The 22013-nt window shown below is 49.8% G+C and overlaps 5 protein-coding genes across 6 annotated transcripts; 1 reads left to right on the top strand and 4 right to left on the bottom strand.

Annotated features, from left to right (window-relative positions):
• Positions 1 to 296: 296 nt before the first annotated feature.
• TrAFT101_004243 (uncharacterized protein) lies at positions 297 to 3454 on the bottom strand (the record flags this gene model as incomplete). The annotated part of the gene is made up of 5 exons (XM_024898793.2): positions 297 to 640; positions 717 to 1272; positions 1341 to 2770; positions 2909 to 3068; positions 3428 to 3454. The coding sequence occupies 5 exons, from the start codon at positions 3452 to 3454 to the stop codon at positions 297 to 299; spliced, it is 2517 nt and encodes an 838-aa protein (XP_024765969.2).
• Positions 3455 to 3817: 363 nt separating this feature from the next.
• On the bottom strand, positions 3818 to 4866 carry TrAFT101_004242 (uncharacterized protein; the record flags this gene model as incomplete). The annotated part of the gene is made up of 4 exons (XM_066127104.1): positions 3818 to 3883; positions 3966 to 4049; positions 4304 to 4319; positions 4691 to 4866. The coding sequence occupies 4 exons, from the start codon at positions 4864 to 4866 to the stop codon at positions 3818 to 3820; spliced, it is 342 nt and encodes a 113-aa protein (XP_065983213.1).
• Positions 4867 to 13039: 8173 nt separating this feature from the next.
• TrAFT101_004241 (uncharacterized protein) lies at positions 13040 to 13705 on the top strand (the record flags this gene model as incomplete). The annotated part of the gene is made up of 1 exon (XM_024904801.2): positions 13040 to 13705. One exon carries the CDS (start codon positions 13040 to 13042, stop codon positions 13703 to 13705), a length of 666 nt encoding a protein of 221 aa, XP_024765973.2.
• A 989-nt stretch (positions 13706 to 14694) lies between these two features.
• Positions 14695 to 19422, bottom strand: TrAFT101_004240 (uncharacterized protein). 2 transcript variants are annotated; one of them, XM_024909235.2, is made up of 7 exons: positions 18278 to 19422; positions 17930 to 18029; positions 17528 to 17867; positions 17343 to 17460; positions 16723 to 17276; positions 16032 to 16656; positions 14695 to 15876 (listed from the first exon to the last, which is right to left on the bottom strand). In XM_024909235.2, exons 1-7 carry the CDS (start codon positions 18419 to 18421, stop codon positions 15214 to 15216), a joined length of 2544 nt encoding a protein of 847 aa, XP_024765974.1. In that variant the 5' UTR covers positions 18422 to 19422; the 3' UTR covers positions 14695 to 15213. The 2 variants fall into 2 exon arrangements, with proteins under 2 accessions (XP_024765974.1, XP_065983212.1); XM_066127103.1 differs by having other exon boundaries at positions 17930 to 19422.
• A 1230-nt stretch (positions 19423 to 20652) lies between these two features.
• TrAFT101_004239 (uncharacterized protein) lies at positions 20653 to 21436 on the bottom strand. The gene is made up of 2 exons (XM_024898911.2): positions 21106 to 21436; positions 20653 to 21020 (listed from the first exon to the last, which is right to left on the bottom strand). The coding sequence occupies exons 1-2, from the start codon at positions 21317 to 21319 to the stop codon at positions 20968 to 20970; spliced, it is 267 nt and encodes an 88-aa protein (XP_024765975.1). The 5' UTR covers positions 21320 to 21436; the 3' UTR covers positions 20653 to 20967.
• Between the last annotated feature and the right edge of the window lie 577 nt (positions 21437 to 22013).

Below are 22013 nucleotides of genomic sequence, written 5' to 3'. Positions count from 1 at the left end.
TTGCAATATTATAATAATAATAATAAAAGAATAAAGTAAAATAGACTTGCACATTATTAATACCACATATCCATGCCGCTGTAAAAAAGGGGGTACCGGGTGAAAGAAAACGGGTGATTTGTAAAAGTCTATTGGCCGTCTTCCTAGCCTCTTGCACCCCCGGCTGGCAAATGCGTTGTGTGTTTATGTTTCTTTCACGCTGGATCAAATTTTCCTCTGTTGTCGTAATACATTTGTTCGAAGAAGTAAAAGCCGAATCAAAGAATGTGCTTAATGAATATGTAAAGCGAGCAGCTCTACGACTCAACATCTTGAACCTGTAGAGCCACCCCAGGGATAGAATTGCTTGAGCCCTTGTCTGCCGTGTCGTTAGATGGGGCCCCGACAGCACTGGCGTGAGTGCTGGGCGGGCTGCTGCTTTGGGGACTGTTGGTTTCATGTGTCAGGGAGGGAACCTCGGCAACGGAGTTGGTGTCTGACTGAGTAGATGTTTCGCTCTTGGAGCCACTCAATCCGAGGAGCTTCTCCAGTGCCTGGAGCTGCCGAGAAGCGCCGCTCTTCTTTAGGTTGTAGAATTGGGGCTTGATCTCCTCGACTAGAGCATCTCTCTCCTCACCCTGTAGCTGACCCAGCATCTTTTCTACTAAGAGTTAGCGATATAATCGTGGATAGAACGAAACAAGTATTTTCTTGCGCAACAGCAGGTCAAAACTTACGAATAACATAGTTGCCAAACTGGTCTCTCATCATCTGTTGCAGGGGGTTGTTTCCATCTGGCCCAGCAGTGGTTAGCTGCTCTCGAATGGTTGTACGCTGTGCGGGCGTGCCGAACTCGATGCACTTCTCCACCACGTTGGACGCAAATTTGTGCTTGGAGAGCGTGAGGAGCTGGCCCATGACCAACTGGATAATCCGCTCTCGGTCCTCCAGTTCGCCGTTCTGGATGACATGCTGGGCGACGTAGTTGCCGTACTGGTCAGTAATCAGAATCTGAGCAGAAGCGTGGAGCTCGCCCATGATTTCTGCCTTGTCTTCCTCAGTGCCGTGTTCCAGCAGTCGCTGGATAACGCGGCAGCCATAGGCGTGGGATGCCAGAGGAGTAACTTGGCCGCGCACTGCATTCATAATAAAGTCGATGTACTGTCTTGGGACGAGCTCAATAATCTTCTGGACAACATGGTTGCCGTTTTGATCTTTGATTACTCGTAAGATCTCAGGCTCCAGCTCTCGGGTCAGCTCGGCCTGCTGCTCGACCAGGATGTGCTCAAGAGCCTGAAGAAATAAGCATTAGCAGGGATCCAAAAGTGAATATAGGTAGTTGTTTGCGGGCATGTGCTTACCTTTTGAACCACGCGACAAGCATAGACCTGGACGGACAGGTCAACCACTTTACCCTTCATCTTCTCTGCTAGGATCTTCTTCTGGAGTTGGCTTCCGTATTCGAAAAACTTCTGCACCACGTAGTTGCCAAAGACGTCCTTCATCAGCTGAAGGGCATTGGGTTCAATCTCTCGGAATATTTGCTCCTTCTCATCGCTATTAGCGGTCTCTAGCTTCTGTTGGATGAACCTCGAGCCATGTTGATCCCCGCTGAACTCAACGGCGTGGTTGTAGATGTCTCTGAGCTCGTATCGCTTGTTAGACTTGTTGCCATTTACGCGGAACTCGTCCAATAAAGCGCTACGCATGCCCTTGCTAGGGTCTTGGTCTCGAGAGGGCCTAATTGGAGTCATGGAGTTGAGGGGATATCCAGGGATAGATGGGACGGCATAGTTGGGCAGCATAGGTCGAAAGTTTGAAGTGTAGGCCTCGGGGTAGGAGGGCGAATACTGAGAAGGGATCTGGGCGTAACCGAATTGGTTCGGATAGTACTGTGCAGGGAAATTCGAAGCAGCGAATTGTTGCCCAGAAGGCCTTCGCTCATGATCGGCAGTCCTCTGACCTCGTGACGATGGTCTGCTCATCCAAGCCTCTGCGCCCGGGGCGAAAACTCTTGAGCTGGAGCCCGGGTCAAGGCGGTAGGCGGCGCCGGATGCTGGCGACACTCTGTCGAGGGAAGGGCGCCTTACGGCAGAGAGCTGCGACAAGAGGGGATCTGTGCCGAATTCAAAGCTCCCAAGCCTTGAAGGGCCGCTCTCGCTCAGCCACGGCGCAGAAGCGGGGTTGGAATGGAAGGGAACCGAGGCAGGATTGAAGGGCTGTCCACCAGTCGAGCCATTGTTCAGGTTGATCTGACGGGCCATTCGAAGGGAGATGTCGTCATCGACTTGTCTGTTGAGGCTGAATGCTCGCTGGTTTGCGACTTGAGGGTAGGATAACGAGTGGTTGGATAGCTGTCTCGTCGAGTGTATCGAGTTGCTGGGGGTGTGGCCGCTGCCCTGGTGGTATAGCTCGGTAAATGCTGGAGAGCCCTGAGATTGTCGAGAAGGTGGGAGGCTAGCATCTCGGGGTTGAGCAAATACTGCCAGAGGATCGATGAAGGCGCCATCTGAAGGGCCTCGCTTTTGCGCAGCAAAGGCAAAGGTATCCGACTCGTCGATAAAGCTGCCGGAGCCACCTAGAACTTCCTTCTTCACACCAATGGCTGCCGGGTGATGGTTTGGATAAAAGACTGAGGGGTTCGAAAGACCTGCATCTCGCGCTCGACCGGGCGAGTTGCTAACGGAGCGGGCAGGGTTCTCTGCGTTCCAAGGCTTGGAGTTTGAGACCCAGCCCTCAGCCTCGGAGGTTGCGTGGAGGGCACTGGACCCGGTGGGATTTTCTTCTGATTCTGCATCATTGTGGTGAGTGGTAAGCCGCTTGCATGGAGACGACGGGGAAATAGTGTAGGAGAGGAGCGGGAGCGAAGATGAGAGCGCCAGCGCCGACGCTGCCCATCATCGTGTCTCTCGCGATGAGGCACACACACCTTTGGGGCCAACAGAGCGATCTCTGGCATTGGGAAAAGTCGACCAGATATTTTTGTTCGGATAGAGATTGGAGCCGGGAAAGCCCGAGCCCACGGGCTGCTGGGCCTTTTCGGCAGATCCAGAGGGCATGGCAAAGCTGGAATAGACCCTCAAGCGTGTCTGGAGACAGCAAAGCAAAACAAAAGATGACAGTTAGCGATTGTGCGGCGGTCAGAATGGACGAGCAAAAGACGAAACAACGCTGAGGTTGGGACGAGGGCCAAGGCGTGGGGATCAGGCCTTTGTGACCCGCTAAGGGCGAATCAAGCCTCCTTCCGCTGGCGCTAGTCTGGCGCAACCTTTTGAGACACTTGAGCGGCCCCCCTCTGACGTCGTGGTGCTGGGCGGCTTCTGGGTTCGAGTGCTGTTTGCACTTTGGCAGCGCTGCGCTGCACTGCAAGGATTGAGGAGTGGGGGGAGAGGAGAAGGGGACGGACATGGAAGGGGAGTGATGGGAGGGAGATCAGCTAGAAACTAACCTTTGGCTGACTCACCGCAGTCGCCATCCTGTGCTGAATGGCGGACGGGAGACGGCAGGGGAGCGTCGAGAGGAGAGAGCGTCGAGAGGCGTAGAGAGCGAGGAGGCAGAGAGAGTGTGTGTGTGTGCGCGCGCACAACAGCGGCGAGAGGCGATGATGATACAAGACCAGCCGGCGAAGTCGTGCCTTGTCTTGGTGTCCCAATGGATACCCAACTCGACTCGCCTCAGCTGCGTTGCGTTGCTTCGCTCTGCTTGCTTGCTTGCTTGCTGCTCAAGCCAACCTATCCACCGCTGCTCGCTAAGACGGACGGATGCACTCCTCCGGGTGGTACCAGCTCGGTGCACCACCGAACCGACCAGAATCAGGTGCGGATGCAAAGATATGCAGCTACAACTGCAGATGCACGGCAGAGCCACTGCCAGGCTTGCGCTGGTGCCAGCAGACCAGCGTCAACTGCAGCCAAAGCAAATCAGCGCCCAGCGAACGCCTAAAGGTGCGGGCCTGGCACTCTGGGGAAAGCGTCGAGCCTACTCACAGCCTCGAGATAGCCGACTGGGGGGGCCTTTTGCGTTTCCGACCCCTGTGGCCGTTGCTGGATATGCCGGTAGTGGTGGTTGTGCTAGTAGCCTTTAGTGAGCGCTTGTTATGCCGTGTCGTGCTGGGCTAGCTGCCTATGCTCGTATGTAGGAAGGCGTCGCAATAAGTACTTCCGGAAGCTGGCCCTCCCTTGGAGATAAGGGCCAGAATGCTTGTTATGGATCTCAGACGGTCAAGAATACCGGGGCAGAACCGAGGCAGGACGTGGAAAAATTAATTCCCAAGCAGGAATAGCAGGTCATGTATGTTTTCGACGGAAAAGATTATTGCCTGGACTTTGGCCGGGGTAACACTGCGATGTTCAATACGTGTCAGCGGTGGAGAAAGTTGAGTCGCAGTGGGCGCGCGCAAGGTTTTTGTTCTTTTTCTTGGCTTTCCGTTACAGACGAAATTTGTTCAAGAGAAATTATGTTCAAGAGGGGAGAGGATAAACACAGCGTCGAGATCATGTACAATACATATAATTAGGCATGTTATAGACAGTTACAACGACCAGAGGGATTGGAGAAGAGGAGGGGAGCAAAGAGGGAGACGCTTAAATAAAGGGATATCGGGATCTGGCGCTATGGCAGACGTCCGAAATGAATGTTTTCCATGCGATCTCGACGCGAACAGCGGGGCCTTGGAGATGTTTTTGCTTGTTGCAGAGCGACAGAGACTCACCACAATGACTGCAGATGTCTTATTCTGAGCGATGGCGCTTTGGCTTGGAGCGAAGGGGTTGGCAACCTTGCAGTACTTGTATGTCTTATTTTGGCTGATGCGTTCGAAATAATATAGGCACAGCGAGGACGCTTGTTCTTGGCTCGAATTTTGTAAGTGCGGGCTGTGTTCTGCATGTACAGAGGCGAAGAGCCACAACGGTTCAACTCGGGCACCAATGAAAATCAGAGCAGCAAAAAGGAAGATCAAACATTAACTGAGAGCGAGACGAGATGAATAGAAAGTAGCCCCGATGGACAACTGCTTCCTGTTTGGCGGTCTTGCTAGAGAAGGATCGAGAAATCAACGTAATTTTTTATGTCCAGTGCGCTTAAGAACGATTTTTATGAGAGAGAGACACAAAGATGAGAGCGAGGAGAAGACGAAAGAACTGGATGGCCTAACGATGCGGGCTCGATGGGCTAGATGTATGGCGGCAGCAATGAGACGAGGAGGCGAGGTCAATGGGCAGAAATGCTGGGTCGGAATGTAGATGTAGCAAACCGGCAGAGACCCTCGAATCACAGGAGGCCAAGGGATGGAGATGGAGTGAGGAATGGTGCGCGAGACAGCCTCTCTAGGAAGTCAAAAGGGAGACAGCAGAGGGGAAAATAATAAAATAAAATACAAGGCAAGGCAAGGCAAGGTAAGGCAGGCAAGGTGAGGTGAACTGAAATGAACTGAATTAGGCCGAATTACAGTGAAACGAGTGAGTGAGTGGGTGAGTGAGTGAGTGCTAGCAGTATACATGTACTGCCGTTTGCTGCCCTTCTCTTCTCCTTAGGCCCAGCAAAGGTGGATGGGGACAAACACGCAAGCATGAGTACAAGGCAGAGAGCGCGCACAAGGGCGTGGTCACGGCTGAAACTCTTCTCGGGTGCTCTGCTTGCTCTCTTTTTTACATCTACGAGATATGTGCAGCCCACTGCTACGCTTAGATTAGGCAGTGCTTGCCAGCGTGTGTCCGGCTGTTGCACAGGCATTCGATGTTACGGAAACATATATCGAGATGGGGACACTAGCGGTGATTGGGCCGAGGGCTGGAAAGATCAAGAAGGGGCCCCGAAAGATTGAAGGGTGTTGGCAGGTTCCAAAGCACGGGTGGATAGAGACAGCTACTATTGAATGTATTAGAGAGCGGGCGAGTGGGAAGCCAAATAGTCGTTCAACTCAACCAAATAGGCTCATGCTAATACGATGCGCTGCATGCCATGCAATGCCAGTATAGCGCATAGACGGGCCATCGACAAGACACGAGGGGAGCCCTCGCGCCATCGGTACGAATTTGACGGGCCAGGGGGGCTGTTCCTCCATTCTCATCAGACCCTCCCGCCCGACAGAGACACGCCAATCAAGGACCAGGCCGGCAGAGGCTCACCAACCTAGCAATCAAGCATATCGATGCTACTCCGTAATACACTGGCAGACGACTGAAGGAGGGTTGCGGTGCAGCACTAGGGCCGGCCTTTTTTTGCGAGATGCTACTTCGTACACCTGGAGGCAGCAAAGATGCAGATTGATGATCAACAGCTAGTAATACGAAGCACACAACCTCATGTAGCAATAACAAGGGCCCGTAACCACGAGGCCACCCGTGATCTACGTGCGTGAGCAGTTTCGTCTTTACTACTCCCAATTGCCTCTTTGGCCAAAATAGCACTTGGATATGGAGTCCGGAATACGGGAGGGGGGCACGCTAATGTGGCCATTTGGGAATCTAGCGGGGAGACGGGAAGAATGAAAGAGAGAGGCGGAGGAGATGAGATATGATGTGCCGGATAAGCCTCTCTCGGTAGGAAAAAGATGCGCGGCTCATAATACGGAACAGTTGGAGACGGATACACGTCTTCGTCCACATATACCTTAGGCACTTACTTGTAATAACCACGCATCGTCACCAGAAATGGCGACATTGCATTGCATTAGGTGCACCTTGTAAAGAAGAAGAGCAGCGGCCAAGCGCAAACTTTACCAGTACACGAAACACGACCCGTCACCGTTGCGGGAAAGATGGAGATGGAGATGTAGATGCAGGGATACATGCATTGATGACCTAAGAAGTCAAAATCAAACCTAACAGACGGATGGGCAACTACCAGGTAGGTAGGTACCGGTGCAGGAGTCTGGTTTTTTCTCTGCTCTTCTCTTTTTTTTTTCTTTTCTTTTTTTTCCCTATCAATTGAATACTATCGAGTCAGGATGTCACTAATACATATCAATCAATACCTGCTAACCCAAGGCACCTAGTTGGCAGTACTAACATAGAGGAGGGACAGATACAATACTTGGGAGTCATGGTTCGGAGTAATATCAACTCTCCGTTCCATGGCACTTTGTCTGGTTCGATGGCATTGAAGGCAGCAGCCGCCAAGTACATGTATTCATGCTTCCACCTCCACGTTCCCCTAAACCTAAACATGTCGATCAACACGTACCCTTCTATAAGTGTTATATTAGCAAATTCGAAACACCAAAACGAAATAACGGACACGCAATCCACCTACTACTACTTGCAAACACACAACGCCAAAAAGGAAAAGGAGACGGGCAGAGCTCGAAGCATAACGCAAAAGGCAAAGAGATTGAGAGGCTACAGGCACTGCACTCCATAGGTAGTCAGTGCGCCGCACATCGTTATGTGCCGCGACCCCTGCCCCTGGCCTGGCTGCTTGGCTTACTTAGCCCGAGATCTTCTCCTCCTAGAGTTGGCAAGCTGTGTCCCCGCTGGCCCAGGGCCAAATCGGACATGCCCAATCAAGCCTAGCAACTATCAGCAGATAGTAGTGCCCAATAGTCGACTATGGCCTTCATACATTGAGTCTTCATACAGTAGACGACGCTGACTCCCTCTCGCATATACCTACATGTATGCAGGTCGCAAGCTCGTCTCAAGGATGAGCTTGGGGTTCGCAGACACATGGCAAATCGCCGTCTCTTGGCCGGCTCTTTCGACCGCCTTCTCTGCCTTGTCTGGTATACGGGGTAACGTTAGCTTACTACGGAGGGCTAATCTCGAGGCGGCGCCCTGCATGTCTCTCACTCAATCATCTGAGTCCGGTGCTACGAAGACGAGTAGTAGGTAACACTCCTCCTGCTGATGCTGAGCCACGAACAGCACGGGCACGGAGTGCCACTGCTGGATACAATCGACAATGGACCTCTGTTTCCATGGCAGGGATGGCGCCTCCTCAACTCCCATACCGTGGAATTGATCCGACTGCCTGAGCGAGGCAAGCACTGGAAGAAATGCTCCGCCAAGCATACCCTCGGGAATTGTCTTAGTCTAAAAAGGCCTGTGTCGTCTCATTATAAGATCCCATGCTCGGCGAATCACAGAACTCAAAAGCTTTACACAAGGGGTTGTACCGCGTATTGACTATGTGGCACAGGTCTTGTCTTCTGCCACAACGTTCGCTGACGATATTAGTTCGTAGCTTCTTTTACCCAGCATGGCGAAAGACGATGTCGCTCATTCAGCCCGGTCTTGACATGAAATCGCTTCTTTCACTTATTCTGTATTGCCTTTAGCTACCGACTAGACCCTACTCGGAAGCAACAGACATATAGTCAGCAATGTTGCTATTGTCTCTCTCTCGATGTTGCCACTAATCCCTCTCGTGAACAGGTGTCTCACTCTGACACGAACCCGCCGAACAGGATCGGGAGGTGGGGGGAGGGATGAGAAATAGCATGCGAGCAGTGCTGGATCGCTTCATTGGGTCTCCCGCCATGAGCTTAAGCGTATCCCGCGTTCCTTAAGGGAAATTCTCCGAAACTGCCGTAGTTAAGGATATATTATCAGTATTGGGGAGAGTATTGGTGCTGATTCTTCCCTGAGAAAGCCGGTGGATAGATTCAGGAACTAATACTATCTCTAGACCACGTTTAAAAAAAAAAAATTGCCTTGCCTCGTGAGTCCTCTCGCCTTGTTCAGGCAACGTTCATCTATATGAGTGCGAAAACGCAGCTATGTGGGCAACACAAGGTGTCATTGGAAGGCAACGACGGTGTTGGCTACGAGAGAGCGAAACTAAAATTCTGAAGACTACTTAATACTACCAATAGCACTACGGTATTGCATTATAGTATGCACATTATGCATTTGTGTTACTCGAGCGGCTCCGTGTTACCAGCCAGCGCTCCTCCATTCTCTCACCTTCTCTTTCTTATTTGATAAGAATGGCTAGCTGGTTCTCAAGAAATACGGGTGTGGTTCTAGCAACAAATTCACTCCGGTAGCGGCTCAATCTTATGCTGGAATATAACAAGACAAATACACTCGCTGGTGGTCCGCAGCAGCCTGGCAAAATCGCATCACGACATTGTTCAGAAGCTATGGGGCTGAATGAGTTACGGAGCTGCTCCACTCTCATGGGAATGCTACTATCCCGTGCGCAGAGTTAGCAAACCCTCCACAGCATGACACTGATTAGTCGTCTGACAGTTTCCACAGAAATCGACCTCATTGATGGATAAATTTTTGGACTAGGTCACTGCTTTGACCGTTGCGCCGCCAACCTTGCAAATATTCAGCACAAGGCAGGCTTTTTGACCTGCGAGAAACTATCACGCTCCTTATTGTTGCATCGAATCTTCCAGCCTTGGCCACTAATAGCCTCATTGCATAGCACGAATATTACGGTGTCCACGGGGGGGCTTTCCTCTTTGCCTAAGCCTCTGCCTAAAAGATAAGCCATAATGATGCGCCGATGCTTCATCGATCTTGGCTTCCTACTACAGGCAAGCTTGATTGAGACTCGCATCTGGCGGCCCGACTGCACACGCTCTGGGGCTACCGTCCGAGGAAAGCCTTGATCAGACCCAAAAAGTGTGGGTTGAGTCTGTGATGGCGGACCGGCATCGCTTGGTCTCTGGATGTTTGCCTGTCACAGTATTTTGCAGCCGTAAGATGCGACGGGCCACGGGCATGAAAATCGGGAAGCAGATCTTTACTGTCGCACAACTATCACGGTAATACAGAAAGAGTCGAATGTTGGCATACGCCAGGAGGCCACATCGATCTTATACCTTTGCAACAAAGCTCAAGCACGTTGAGGTTAAATGCAACCGCAGTGTGGGAGTGAAAGTCCAAGTCCAGCCATCTGCAACGACATGCATTATTTTGCAGTCTTATCTACTCAAATTTACCGATTTGATTAGTATCATACCACTAAACTATTAGGTTAAAAGGGCCCTGCTGTGGCGCGCATTATGCCATCGGAAGCGACGATTCGTTAATATTCATACATGTAAACTAAAGGACCTTCTTCGGCCGGAGTTCAGGACTGCTCGATCGGTCTAAAAGCCGGCATGCTGCGTGGGCGAAAAAATGGACAAACGCAAAGTCAAAGCAGCATATGCATGTGCAAAACAGAAAGTGCGTGGCACGCTCGACTTAGGCAGAGTTCTTGGATGGGAGAAGCCGGTTATCATGAGCCACCCGTGGCAACTTCCTCTGCTCTTCCTTTTCTTCTTCGTATTCTTCTTCTTCTTTCGTTCTTGAGATCTCAATGTCCAACCTTAGCAACAGCTAGGGCAGTATTCCGGCCATTCGGTGGAAAGCGAATCGATCCATGTTAAACCGTGTCATGCGGTCCCACCAAACTGAGCCCAAATAGGTATCTCACGAAGCTGGAAAGGGCTTGCGTAGGGACCAGGGGGTTAGAAGAAAGCAGGGGAGAATAGCCTACGGCGAGAATAGAAGGATTTCAGGAATATTTCGTGGCATGGGGTTTGTGGCACAAGAAGCCGGAATAGGATGTTGTTAATGGGCTCTCTTGAACCATTACCGACGACGACATTGTGTTGAACTAGGCTTTTTGAATTAGCTGCATTCACTGTTCTTCGTTCCTGATTTGCTGTTTTTATAAAAGAGTTATAATACAGGGATGGTTTTATTTGGATATTTTCTCTTTTGAGTAGTGAGGAATGTTCTTACTGAGACCTTCTCAGCCGGGGTGGAGGATGGAGAATGGAGGATGGAGGACATGTAACATATAAGTTTTATGAAAAGGCGGCCCGAAATATAAGCATGGGTCGTAATGAGGGTGTTTATTCTATTCTGCATTTCTAGATATTATGACTGCTCTTCTTCTTGTGTTGGTTGTATCTATGGCTGCACTTCTGTCTGTACGCAATATCTCATTTTCTTAGTCGAGCTTTTAAGAGCGAGCTTATCCTAAACACAAACGAACCGGACAAGTCATCATGGGAATATGGTTCAAATGCGAAATATGGTAGAATATAGCTATACATCACCTTTTTTAACCGTAGTGCTTTGTCTCCAAATAGGCGCTAGGACCAAGGAGAATAAAAAGGGCAGATCATCAATACACGGGTTAGTACAGCAAGTGTAGGTTAGCAATGACGTTCATGATAACAACATACCCAAGAAGAAGACATTTCCTACAGCACTACACTCATTGAGCATTGAAAGTAAGGTTTATGGGGCTATGTTATTCAGATAATAACATACATTCTGAACAAATAGTATGTTCATACGGCGCAGATCATCTGTTCATTGTGTATACATAATATGTGCTCCGTGGTGATAGACCTTGATGTGGTCTCAGCGCAATATCCCAGTTGCGGCTATTCTTAGACATCGCCTTATGAAATGCAACACGTGACGGCATGTAATTGAGCATCTCGCTGAATAAGACCTGTTATGCTGCCCCAACACGCCACTCTGGAGATGTCCGAAACAAGCCGCTTGCGACGTGCTGGGGGAGCTTAGAACAAGCACAAGCACAAGCACAATCCTACAAATCACTGCCGCCTGTGCTCTGCCCATAAGGCAAAAAAATAAAATAAAAAAATAAAATACAGATCACACCGCATTAGCACCTGTCGCGTGCTATTGCGAAACGCGCGCACGTCTCAGCGGGCGGCTCACACAAAGCGCTGCAGTTGCGCAGCTTGCAGCAAGCAATGGATGTGGCATGACCTGTCGAGTCTCTCTCACCACCCATCAACCCGTTGCTCTGGCCGTGGCCATGGTCGTGGCGCTGGTCATGGCCTTTAATCAGGATCTGTCCTAGCCCGAGCGACTATTTGCAAGTCGGTTGATTGGGTACGAGGATAGCTTTAATAGGCCCTCGAACGCGCTCATTTTTTTTTTGCTTCTGGCCGTTGTCGTCGCTTAGACGTTCGCCGCTGACAGGGGCAGAAGGATCTTGAATGGGATGGCAGCACTCCAACACGGCCGGCACTAGCAAGCTCCGGCCAATAGCGCTGCGAGGCGCTGCCGGGAGCCCCGCTGGCCGCAGCTCTAGCGGGGGGGAAGCACCAGTTCGAGCTCAACGGCGCTATAAATGGCTGCATGGCCCCTGCTCCGGCGCCGCCCGGCCATTGGCCACTGCGTCCAAGCGCCAGGGGCACAGCGCTGTAGGTAATTTCCCAGCCTCCACCCCGCCCGCATGGGGGGCCACTTAGGGGACTCCCAGGCCGCTGTCCTGCATGCTGTAGCGCCTGGGCGCCCTGTGGCCTCACCCAGAACGGGATCCCTGCGGAAGGCAAGACCTCTCTTCGAACTTTCTCCCCCCCGTTCTGCTTCTTTCTCTCAACCATCGTCGCTGGTCCAGGAAGAAACAGAAAAAAAAATCTCTTTTGCTGGAAGAGAGGCGTCTTTTTCATTCATTGTCGCACTCTCTCCTGACCTTCTTTTTCTATAGCTTCGTTCGCTCTTCTTAGGAAGACTCTCTACTTTGGAACACAGTCTTCATTCTTTTAGCTGTGTCTCCGTCCGGTCCTTTCTCATTGCCTATCCGCGTTCTTCACCACTCCTTTTTTGATAAACCGACGACGACTACGATATACATTCCTTTTTTTCTGTCTTTTCCTGTTTCACAGATTAGCTGGGACTTACGTTTCCTAAAACTGTGAAAAGAAAAAAGTGGAAAAAAAAAAAATTATGTGAGTTGCACTGCGCCGGTTCCGTCTCATTGTTTCGCTGCGACACGGATTGGTATGAAGATGGGGAATGGTGTGACGTTTACAGAGGCTGGGCGATCTGCTGGTGTCAACCCCTCCATGGCACGCCGTGACGCATGGTCTGTTCGTTTGTCTGTCCGATCGCGGTTATGTGAAGTGACGGTGACGTGAACATTGGTGATGGGACGAAGCCAACAAGAATATCATGGCCACCCATCCTATCAATTCCTCTCTCTCCCTCTCACTTGCTCTCCTTCTATATCTTATTCTGTGCTGGCCCGAGTCTTCTTCGTAGCACGATGTCTCCTGAATCGATGTGCTGACCATGGCCTCCTCATAGCCGAACATCCATTCATTGAACTACTTGAACGCGCCACAATGCCCTCACTCGCCCATTTGCGACGAGCAGTCGAGGAGACGCCCCGGACTCACTTCAATGTGGCCCGTACAGTCTCTCAAATCTACAACAAGATCCGCCCTGCAGGACAGATTGGCCCTCTCAAGGTCTTCGCTCGAAGCGACGACTCTGACAATGGCTCCGACACGGTTCTCAACGCCCTGTTAGCCGTGCTCGGCGTCGCCTTCCTTATTCTCATTCTTGTATCTATTCTGCTTGTGCTTCGCCGCATCCGCCGCAAGCGGCAGCAGCAGAGCCAGGAGCCTGCTTTACCCTCCTACAACGACGTCAAGAACCACCGAGGCCTTACCATCGAGACCACGCATAACGGTCGCTCCAGCGTGCTCTTCATCAGCCGTGATGGCCAGCCTATGCTGCGCACTCCCAGCTCACCACCTCACTCTCCCGATAACGTCCCCGAGATTCACATTACTTTCCCTGATGAGCAAGACGAGCAAGGTCGCCGAAAGAGCGGCCGGGTTGTCGTTGTCCGTGTTGGCGAAAACGCAACGGTCGGCCTCGAGCCCATGCATGACGAAGAGCTGCCCGCCTACGAGAAGGAGGCTGGCGGCCAGTTCTACTCTGTCGATATGAACCAGATTGGTGGCCTTAAGGAGAAGGACCATTCCTACTTCGATCACTACTGAAGTAGTTAAATTGATAACTTTTTTTCCACCTTCCGCTCTCCGAACGTCCTATCCATAATCTTCAGGCTTTCTTGGCCGCCCAAAAATCAGGAACACGACAGTAATAGAAAAAAAGAAAAATTAAAATAAATCCGCCGTCACAATTACTCTCAGCCTAGACTTTAACGATCCTCTGTATAACGACTTTCTTTGGATACCAAAAGTCATGGAACTCACAAAAGAAAAACTTCTCGATACCACGCCACCCTATCCGCCCTCTTCTTCTTTTACTTTTTTTCTTCTTCTACAATTTCAATTCGGCATTCTCGAAATCCCGGAATCTTCCTCTTTTCTCTAGAGCAAGGTTAATCATTTCTCTCCCTTGTGGATCTTTATGACATATAGATAAACACATGGCGCTCTACTGGACATGCGAGGGGTTATTATGCAGCGGGTTTTCTTGAAATTTCTTTTTTTTTTTTTCTTTTTCTTTTTTTTTTTCTCTGTTCATATATTTACTGTCATACACAGCTGCAATGATTTGGGTCTAATACACAGTCAAATTTCTCCCCTTGACTTTTTTTTTTTGTTTCTTCCTGCTTTCTTTCCCTATTCCTGTTTCGTTATACTCCCCCTTTTTTTGTATATCAGAATCTCATCTTATACTCTCCAGCCATTTTGCTGATCCTTGTCAAGGATCTGTGAAGGGAGATCGACATGGAGCTAGTATAGGCTTTTTTGTCTTAACGGTGTTTCCCATTTTAAGGAAATGTTTTGAAAAAAAGAAAAAGGTTTCTGGTCAAGGAAAGGGAGGAAAATTTATGGGAACAAAAAGGGGGCTACTAAGCGAAGAAGGGAGAGAGGGGACGCAAGACCTTGGTACATAGCGAACCTGAGCCATCTTTTTATGAACGGGACAATAAACAAAGATGGCTCTTTTATCATATAGCTGTATAGGATATTGTGTAGTGTATAATTGAAGAATTATGCCTTGATTCGATCTCTGTATTGCCATGACTGAAAATCCTGTGTTGCCGCATCTTGCGCCAGATGATGAATAGTATGGGCAGCAGGTTTATACAAACATACATACTAGGTAGGTACTATTATATAATATATATACATACATACTTAGCACTTCTAGAAGTATTAACGAATGCGAAGGATCCCCCTTCTTGTATTCATACAGAGAACCTTCCATACAGAATCCGACCTTATCTAGCCACCCTAGCCCTCATTATACCCATCGAGCTTTAAAAAGGTTATGCACCTATTCAAAATCTCTCCAACTCTAGATAGAGCAATTATGCGACTTGTAAATCCACGAAGCGACTTTGCCTTGCGCTCCGTTAAAACCCAAACAAGCAAGAGCCTGCACATGCACGTATATAATAGTGAGCCTTAGAAATACAAACACTGCCCTCCCTATTCCCATTTTGCACAGGGGCTTATATACCCAAAACGCCGACGCTTATCCGTATAAATACCGTCTTCCCTAATGCTGTAAAAAAGCGCCAGGATCCCCAGCCTTAACTGAAACCGTTCTGTTGTGTGTACGCGGACGTATTGGTATGGCTTCCAGGATACGGCGGCGGTACGTATCCGTTCATCAGTATCCCCTGATGTGATGGAAGATAAGACTGCTGTTGCATAGGCGCGATATCCTGTCGATATATGGCTTGGCCGGGCATAGCATCTTCAATACGTAGCATGGGCATTCCGCCGCCTCCGCTTATAACTTCTGTTTGTACCATCTGGTAATTGTTAGGCATCATTGCCATCATCTCTGGTGGCTGCATGCCGGCTGCCGTCTCGGCGTCGTATATATCGCAGACGCCCATTGATACATTGCGCGCCTGGGCGAGAAACATGGGTAGGCCGGGCGGTCCATAGTCATGATCAAGGCCCACTTCCGAATTATGGTACGGGATCGTTACTGGGGATGAACTTTTCGATGACGATTGCTTTGGAGTTGGTGGTCCCATCCACCAGTCGGATACGGGCATGTTCGCGGCTCGGGTCCTTTGTTCATCCTTCACGTCAGGGATGTTCAGTCGCTCAATAAGAACATCGGATCCAAATAGGAATTTGTCCTCGGTAGGCTCCTTCCCGGCAATCACGACTGCATTACCTCGATCGAGTATCCTCCCATTTTTATAAAAGTCTTCTACCATCATTTTGTTGCACTCATGCTAATTGATAATTGTTAGATGTAATTCAAATACAAGGCAAACCATTGGAATTTCCTTTTCCCCCTTATTTTTTGTCTTATAAAAAAAGAAAAGAAAAGAAAAGAAAGAAGCAAAAAGAAAAGGAATGAATAAAGGGAGCGGGAGGTACCACGTACAGCTTGTTTAGCCATATCAAATATTTCGGCCCACGCTTCGGTAATTTCCATGATAGTATCGATCAACGATTTGATCTGCGCTTCGCTAGTCTCGGCGCCTCGCCAAGTTGGCGCCGTAGTGTCGCTTAAGTTTTCATACAAGTTGTATTGCAAAGCGATGAGCAAGACTCGAATACATTGAGTAGCCATGTGCGCAACTGAGTAGTCGCCAACAAGCTTAGGATTGCCAGGATTCGGCATCTTGTCTGTTTCGATCTTAATCGCATCTAAAAACCGGGCTAGACTCATGGCGTGGGCGACGGCTTGCTTTTGACACCGGGCGATAAAATCTGGTGGGAGTTTTCGTAGAATCTCGATCGAGGCTGGAGTTCGCGGACCTGGCAAAGAGAATCGATAGAGATCAATGTGGCTCACGGCCATGTGCGTGTGGAAGAAGCAATATCCTCTCCATTGGTTCGAGGCCGCATATCGAGCCATGCTCTGATCAGTCAGTCGTAGTTCATCATGTATGGAAACGTGAAATCTCGTCAGTTCGCTCTGTAATGCGGCAATATCCGCCATAACCTTTGACGGCTCGAGGGTTGCCATGGCTGATCCAGAAGGTGCAGCTAGCTTTTTCGTAGCTCTATACCTATTGTAAGCAAAAGACAAGAATAGTCGTAGACGATTCTTCTTCAAACGCAAGACTTACACTTGTATCCGGTGGCGAAGGTCGACAAGAAGGATTTGAATACCGTGCAGACCAAGGGCGGGCGAACAGCGGGAAGGCTTGTCATGTAATCTCTCTGCAACGACTGGCCGGTTCTCCCTAAAAGCTGCCTCGTTGCAAGGCAGTCTTATCTTCATATAGTCAGCTCGGCAAGCGATATACTCGTCGTAACCGCCCGCCAGCAGGCGATCAAGGCTGAAAAGCTGCCATGCGATCCTTCGAAGACATTCCTGCTGGATAAATGTCGAATGATTCGACGAAACATCCCAATTTAACTGCAAGCCAATCATGAGCCTAGAAGCCACGCCAAAACATTGCCAAACTTTCGCGTGAGAGCCTGCGAGAATGTGGAAAAGGATGTTTAGTGCGAATAGAAAGAGGGCGTTTTCTGAGAACTTGTCGATGTTACGGGAAATATGCATTTCGACCTGCTGGCTGCATTTTCTTCCAAACTCCCGACCGGCGGGACCAGGATTTACGAAGAAGCTAGCAACGGAGCATACGGCGGCTGCTTGAGCTGGGGGGAATCTATTTTCCTGAAAATCAACTCTGTTAGCCAGCCTGACGGCGGCTTCCTGGCACATTTGCGGCATCCTTCATACCTGAACATCTCGATAGGTGACCTCTGGATGTAAAAATCCTAAACTCGGTACCATATATAAGAAGTCGAAGTATGCATCTAGGTGTGTAAGAATAACGTCTCTTCTGAGTAGCAGGTCTCTGCATCGGGTTGCTATTAGCTTGGTGCAACTTTTTATGCTGATATGGGGAGGAAAGCATCGCGTACTCGGCCTGAAGATTTGCCGATTCGAGGAGATAAGTGGGAATGCTGGTACTGCTACTACTTGCGGGACTGATGGCTGTATTTTCCTCCGATTTGAGAGGCTGCAAGGCAGAAGGAGCCTGGTCCTCTGCCTTTGGGCTGTGGAACCGAACGTTGGTAAACCGCCGCCTGGTCGGGGTATACTCGCAGACCAGATTCGCAGCCTCACATCGCTTACACTTGGGCAGGTCTCCAGAGCATTTGGTTTTGTGCGTATGACACTGACTGCAGGCCCTTTGCGCTCTCTTCCGTAGCGTACCTGCCTCGGTATGGCTGTGTGATGGTGTCGTTCGGGAGACCCTCTCTGGATCTATGTGTTAGAAGCCCCTTAAAATCGATGTCTCTGCGTACTGTTTCAAAGCCTACCTTCTTCGGAAGCACCAGGAGATGCGGCAAAGCTGCAAGTGAGCTCTAATCTGGAACAGTTGCTACATGGTCCATTCCCAGGATTGCCAGTGCATTTAACCTGATGAGGATGAGAATCGCTTAGTTAGTCGTGAGAGTGTGGGAAGAATAGCAAATAAGGAACACTGCGCAATAAGATAGTTCCTCTGGCGAGCATGACAAAGAGCAGTAGAAACGAAGATGCAAACATAATGGATGAAGGATAATCTGAACGAAGCATGGAGAAGCGTCTGCCATGCCATGCTACGCCATGCCATGCAACGCAATGTCCTGCGACAGTTGTGTGAGAATGATAAAGCCCTCTCGTACCTTGCGTAACCGACATGTGCGACAACAGTCACCGGTATTTGTCGTAGTTCGTCGGCGTTTACTTGGAGGAGACAATGATGCGGAAGAGCTGTGCGGCGGCGGCGGCACACGGCCTTCCGCGTCGTGTGGCTGCGGTAGATCCATATGCCCGTCTAAGGGTTAAAGAAGGCATGAGATTTAGGCGAGAAATGCGAAGATGGAGAGGTCACAAACGGTCAAAACCTGCCCGGAGTTGAAAACAAGTTCTCTCCGTCTTCCTCTTGGGAGGACCCAGCTAGTCGGCGAATAGGCAGGAAGAAGATGCAGATGGGGCAGGCTGAGGCTAACCAGTGGATGGGTTCCTCGGCTCTCGCGCGAGGCCCGTGGAGCCAAGACAGGCGCCACGGAGAACGGGCGGGAGAAGGAAAGGAAATGCTACTCCGGACTGGGTAGCGAATCTTTGACGGCTGAGATAATAGTCATCACGGTGCGATGAGGAGGCGCGCCACGGACAATGTGGCTAATCCGAATGGTAATGGTCCCCGACAAAGTCCCAAGTTGAGCAAGGATGCCCCCCCAAAGCCTTTCGACTAACAAAGGCTGTTGTTGCGAGCAAATTAATCCACATTACGGCCGATCCCTGGCTCTCGTGGAGTAGAAAGCCGTGGAGTCGTGCGTGCGTGGTTCTGAGATTTCGGCACTCGCTGTTATTAGTACCCATCAAGCCCTTGAACCCGGCCCTTCATGGGCTGTCAGCCGGTTTTGGCGCCTGTTTCCATTACACTTTTCAACCACAATGCGGCCCTGGACAGAGTACGAGCAAGGGCCTGCCCCAGAGCATCCAGAAACGTTCGATCTGTAGGGAGCCTGGTCCTGGGAACGCTCCGTAACAGCAGTGGCCTGTAAGACGATATAAGCTGCAGATGCATTGAAGTGTCCAGTCGATCGCCAGCAAGTCTCAGCAGCCTCCAGGATATAGGCGCTCTCTGAGGTAAGCAGTACAAGGTATTGCTCGCATACCAGCACTCGTCCAAGTATCGCGCATCTCGAACCCTGCTCCTCCACGGCGTGCGGACAGGTCGTATTGGGAAACGCGCGTTGGAAGCCCTGGCGCCATAAAGGCGGTATTACTACTACCAGTGGTACCAGCAAGCATTCAATAGTCCACAATGCATACACTGTGACTTGGCGACGTCTTAGGCATCGCGTCTCCGCAAAGAGGGCTCACTCTCAAGCCACCAAAGAATTCAGGGCGTGGGATAACGCCAGCCACGAAGACTAGCGACAATGCTTTTCTTCCCATCGAAGCGTCGTACGGCAGATATGGTAATCGGAAGTATCGGGGAGCAAAGCTGGCATTTACTCTCTCCACTTCTCCTTTACTTCCCTTCAAAAAGTTCTGCTTCTTCCCGTTCTCCCAGCGCCTTAGCCTTGCTATGTCAGCAATTTGCGATTCTATTTTTCCTGTCGCTTGGTTAGCTTGACTCGCAAGGACCCGTAAATAACTCGGCAGGCGACCTCGGCAGGGGCACTATGACGCTGCATTGATTGACTTGCAACGAAGCTTGCCTGCTTCCATGTCCAAGGACCGATGATTGTATTTCGGGCGTCGATCCCCGCGAAGGTCGTGTGGCAGTGCCTCTTTAGGAAAGGAGGATGGTTGCATGGAGTACTGTCTGTAGTACTAGAAACAGAGCGTTGATTAAAGTAGTATTACCACCACCAAGTAAGTAGGTAGATATCTGAACAGGTAAGATGTCAGCACTTTTGCAAGCTGAGAGAGACGACGGGGAGTTTACAGACACCCGAGAGCCTAAGTACGGCTGCTATGGAAGTACGCGGAAGTACCCACATCTCGCCCAGTCGGTACCAGCATCCTGTCTCACCTTGCACCTTCTAGACACCGACTCCAGCAAGATGGTACAAGTACTCGGCAGCTTAGTCCTGGTACCGGCAAGGTGAAGCGCTACCTTGCCAGGTGCCTGAGCTGGGGGGCATCCCATGTCCTGCCCTAGCACGGAAGGTGGGTGGGTGGTTCGAAATGCAGTTGCATTGAAATGACAATCGGCGTTGGGCCATTTTTGGCCATATCTCCTCAGGCAGGGGCACGCAGTTCTCGGCAACTCCCGTCTTTCCTTCTTTGTCCTCCTTTTCTCTTTCGTGGCGGAATATTTAAAAGCCCGGGTTACCTTTAGCATTATAAAGCACATGCGTACTACAGCACCTACCTACGTAGAGAGCGTTTGGAATTGTAACGGGCATGTACTCTACTATACTTATACAAAGATGAAGTCCGTAAATTGCTTGCTACTGAAGTAGCGCTTCACTACCTAATACGAAATAGCAGTGCCCAAAGCAGTAGTAGTTTACAACAACCTCACGGCGTTTACTGCTCTTCGAGTTTGCTTTTATAGAGCACCACTCCGTACCCATCCAAGGCGATGCAGGTAATAGCAATGTTGGCTACTCTTCTGGGCTAGTACCTGCAGTACCGAGTACGCGTTCTTGTAGCATGCAAGGCTCATGAATCGCAATTGAATCAATTCTTCATTCCGGGTCCATAGGTGAGGCACTATTTGTAGTAGCCTATTCTAGCTTTCTACCAAGTATTTCTTATGCCTACATACCTCAGCACAAACAAAGCCGCCAGCCTCCTGCATAAAACTACTACTATCTAGGTCATCTCACACTTGGCATATCAGCAAATTCAATTAGAGGCTCTGGCTCTCATTACACATGTTGGTATGTATAGCCTCTGCTTCATCTATCATGCCAATCAAGCATCAGTAAGTCAAGTTTTGTATATTTCTTCATCCGGTAGAGAGAGAGAGTTTGCCTATATAACATACTGAGCGACTCTTCACATGTTCGCTGGATGCACATGTAGAGCAGAGATATAAATTCTTCATTTTTGCAAGTGCATTCGACGGTTGCACTGGGGCACTGCTCTTCGATAGCCGGCTTATTGCAGACTTCAAAACATGTCTGCCCGTCGAGGGCGGTGACGGTGAGAATGGATGTGGTAAGCAGAGTGATATACAAAGTGGAGACGAAGCTTTTCATTGTTGAGAGGATACGGGGTCGGATATTAAGACACTGTCTAGGGAGTTCGCAGTGCAATTCGATATTGAGGTCTTGTATTATCTATTGTGAGGCAGGCAGTGAGGTCAAATGAATATGAGTACTCTCGAGTATTGCTGGGGTTCACCTGCCCTATATAAAGAAACGCGCAGCTGCCTTAATGTAGGTATACAAGCATTCAAGCGGCTATCTCAATGGCAATATACATTCCAAAGTGTCAGACAACAGACATTAGCAAGTGTCTCAGCGAGGCTTAGGGGGCCTCTAGACCGAGTCTCCCTTGAACCTACATGCCTAGATACGTATATGCTATGCAATCAATATGACGGATTGAACCCCACAGCAGATACGATCATAGGTAGAAGCAGTTAGTCCTTAGATGCCATAACCTTCCTCGACAAGAGAATCTTATCTATCTACTAGGTAATTACGTGGCAATCTAGCCACATCAAGATATTGAAGGGTGATATGACGCTTAGCACTTATCAATTGAAGTGTATTGACTGTAACCTATCGATACTAAGCGTCTAACTACCTGGTAGGTATCTACTTAGGTACCTACCTAGGTAGTCTATAATGCGAGGTGCTACTCTGTGCGAAGTACTAAAAATGGATTTGAAAACTTGACTAGGCCCGCAGTAATCAAGACATCTGAGTAGGGATATAAGATTGTTTG

This window comes from Trichoderma asperellum, chromosome 2 (genome assembly GCF_020647865.1).
Source record: "Trichoderma asperellum chromosome 2, complete sequence".
NCBI lineage: Eukaryota > Fungi > Ascomycota > Sordariomycetes > Hypocreales > Hypocreaceae > Trichoderma > Trichoderma asperellum.
Note: the sequence above shows the minus strand (reverse complement) of the source record. Positions and strands in the feature narration are given on the sequence as shown.

Excerpts from the sequence above, each read along its gene's own strand:
- TrAFT101_004240 (XM_024909235.2), bottom strand. The coding sequence starts at position 18,421 with ATGGATCTACCGCAGCCACACGACGCGGAAGGCCGTGTGCCGCCGCCG. Across the intron at positions 16,657-16,722 it reads CTTCGCCACCGGATACAAGT|AGCTACGAAAAAGCTAGCTG; the intron begins GTAAGTCTTGCG and ends CAATAGGTATAG. Across the intron at positions 15,877-16,031 it reads TTGATATGGCTAAACAAGCT|CATGAGTGCAACAAAATGAT; the intron begins GTACGTGGTACC and ends ATTATCAATTAG.
- TrAFT101_004239 (XM_024898911.2), bottom strand. The coding sequence starts at position 21,319 with ATGAAAAGCTTCGTCTCCACTTTGTATATCACTCTGCTTACCACATCC. Across the intron at positions 21,021-21,105 it reads AACATGTGAAGAGTCGCTCA|ATGAAGCAGAGGCTATACAT; the intron begins GTATGTTATATA and ends TTGGCATGATAG.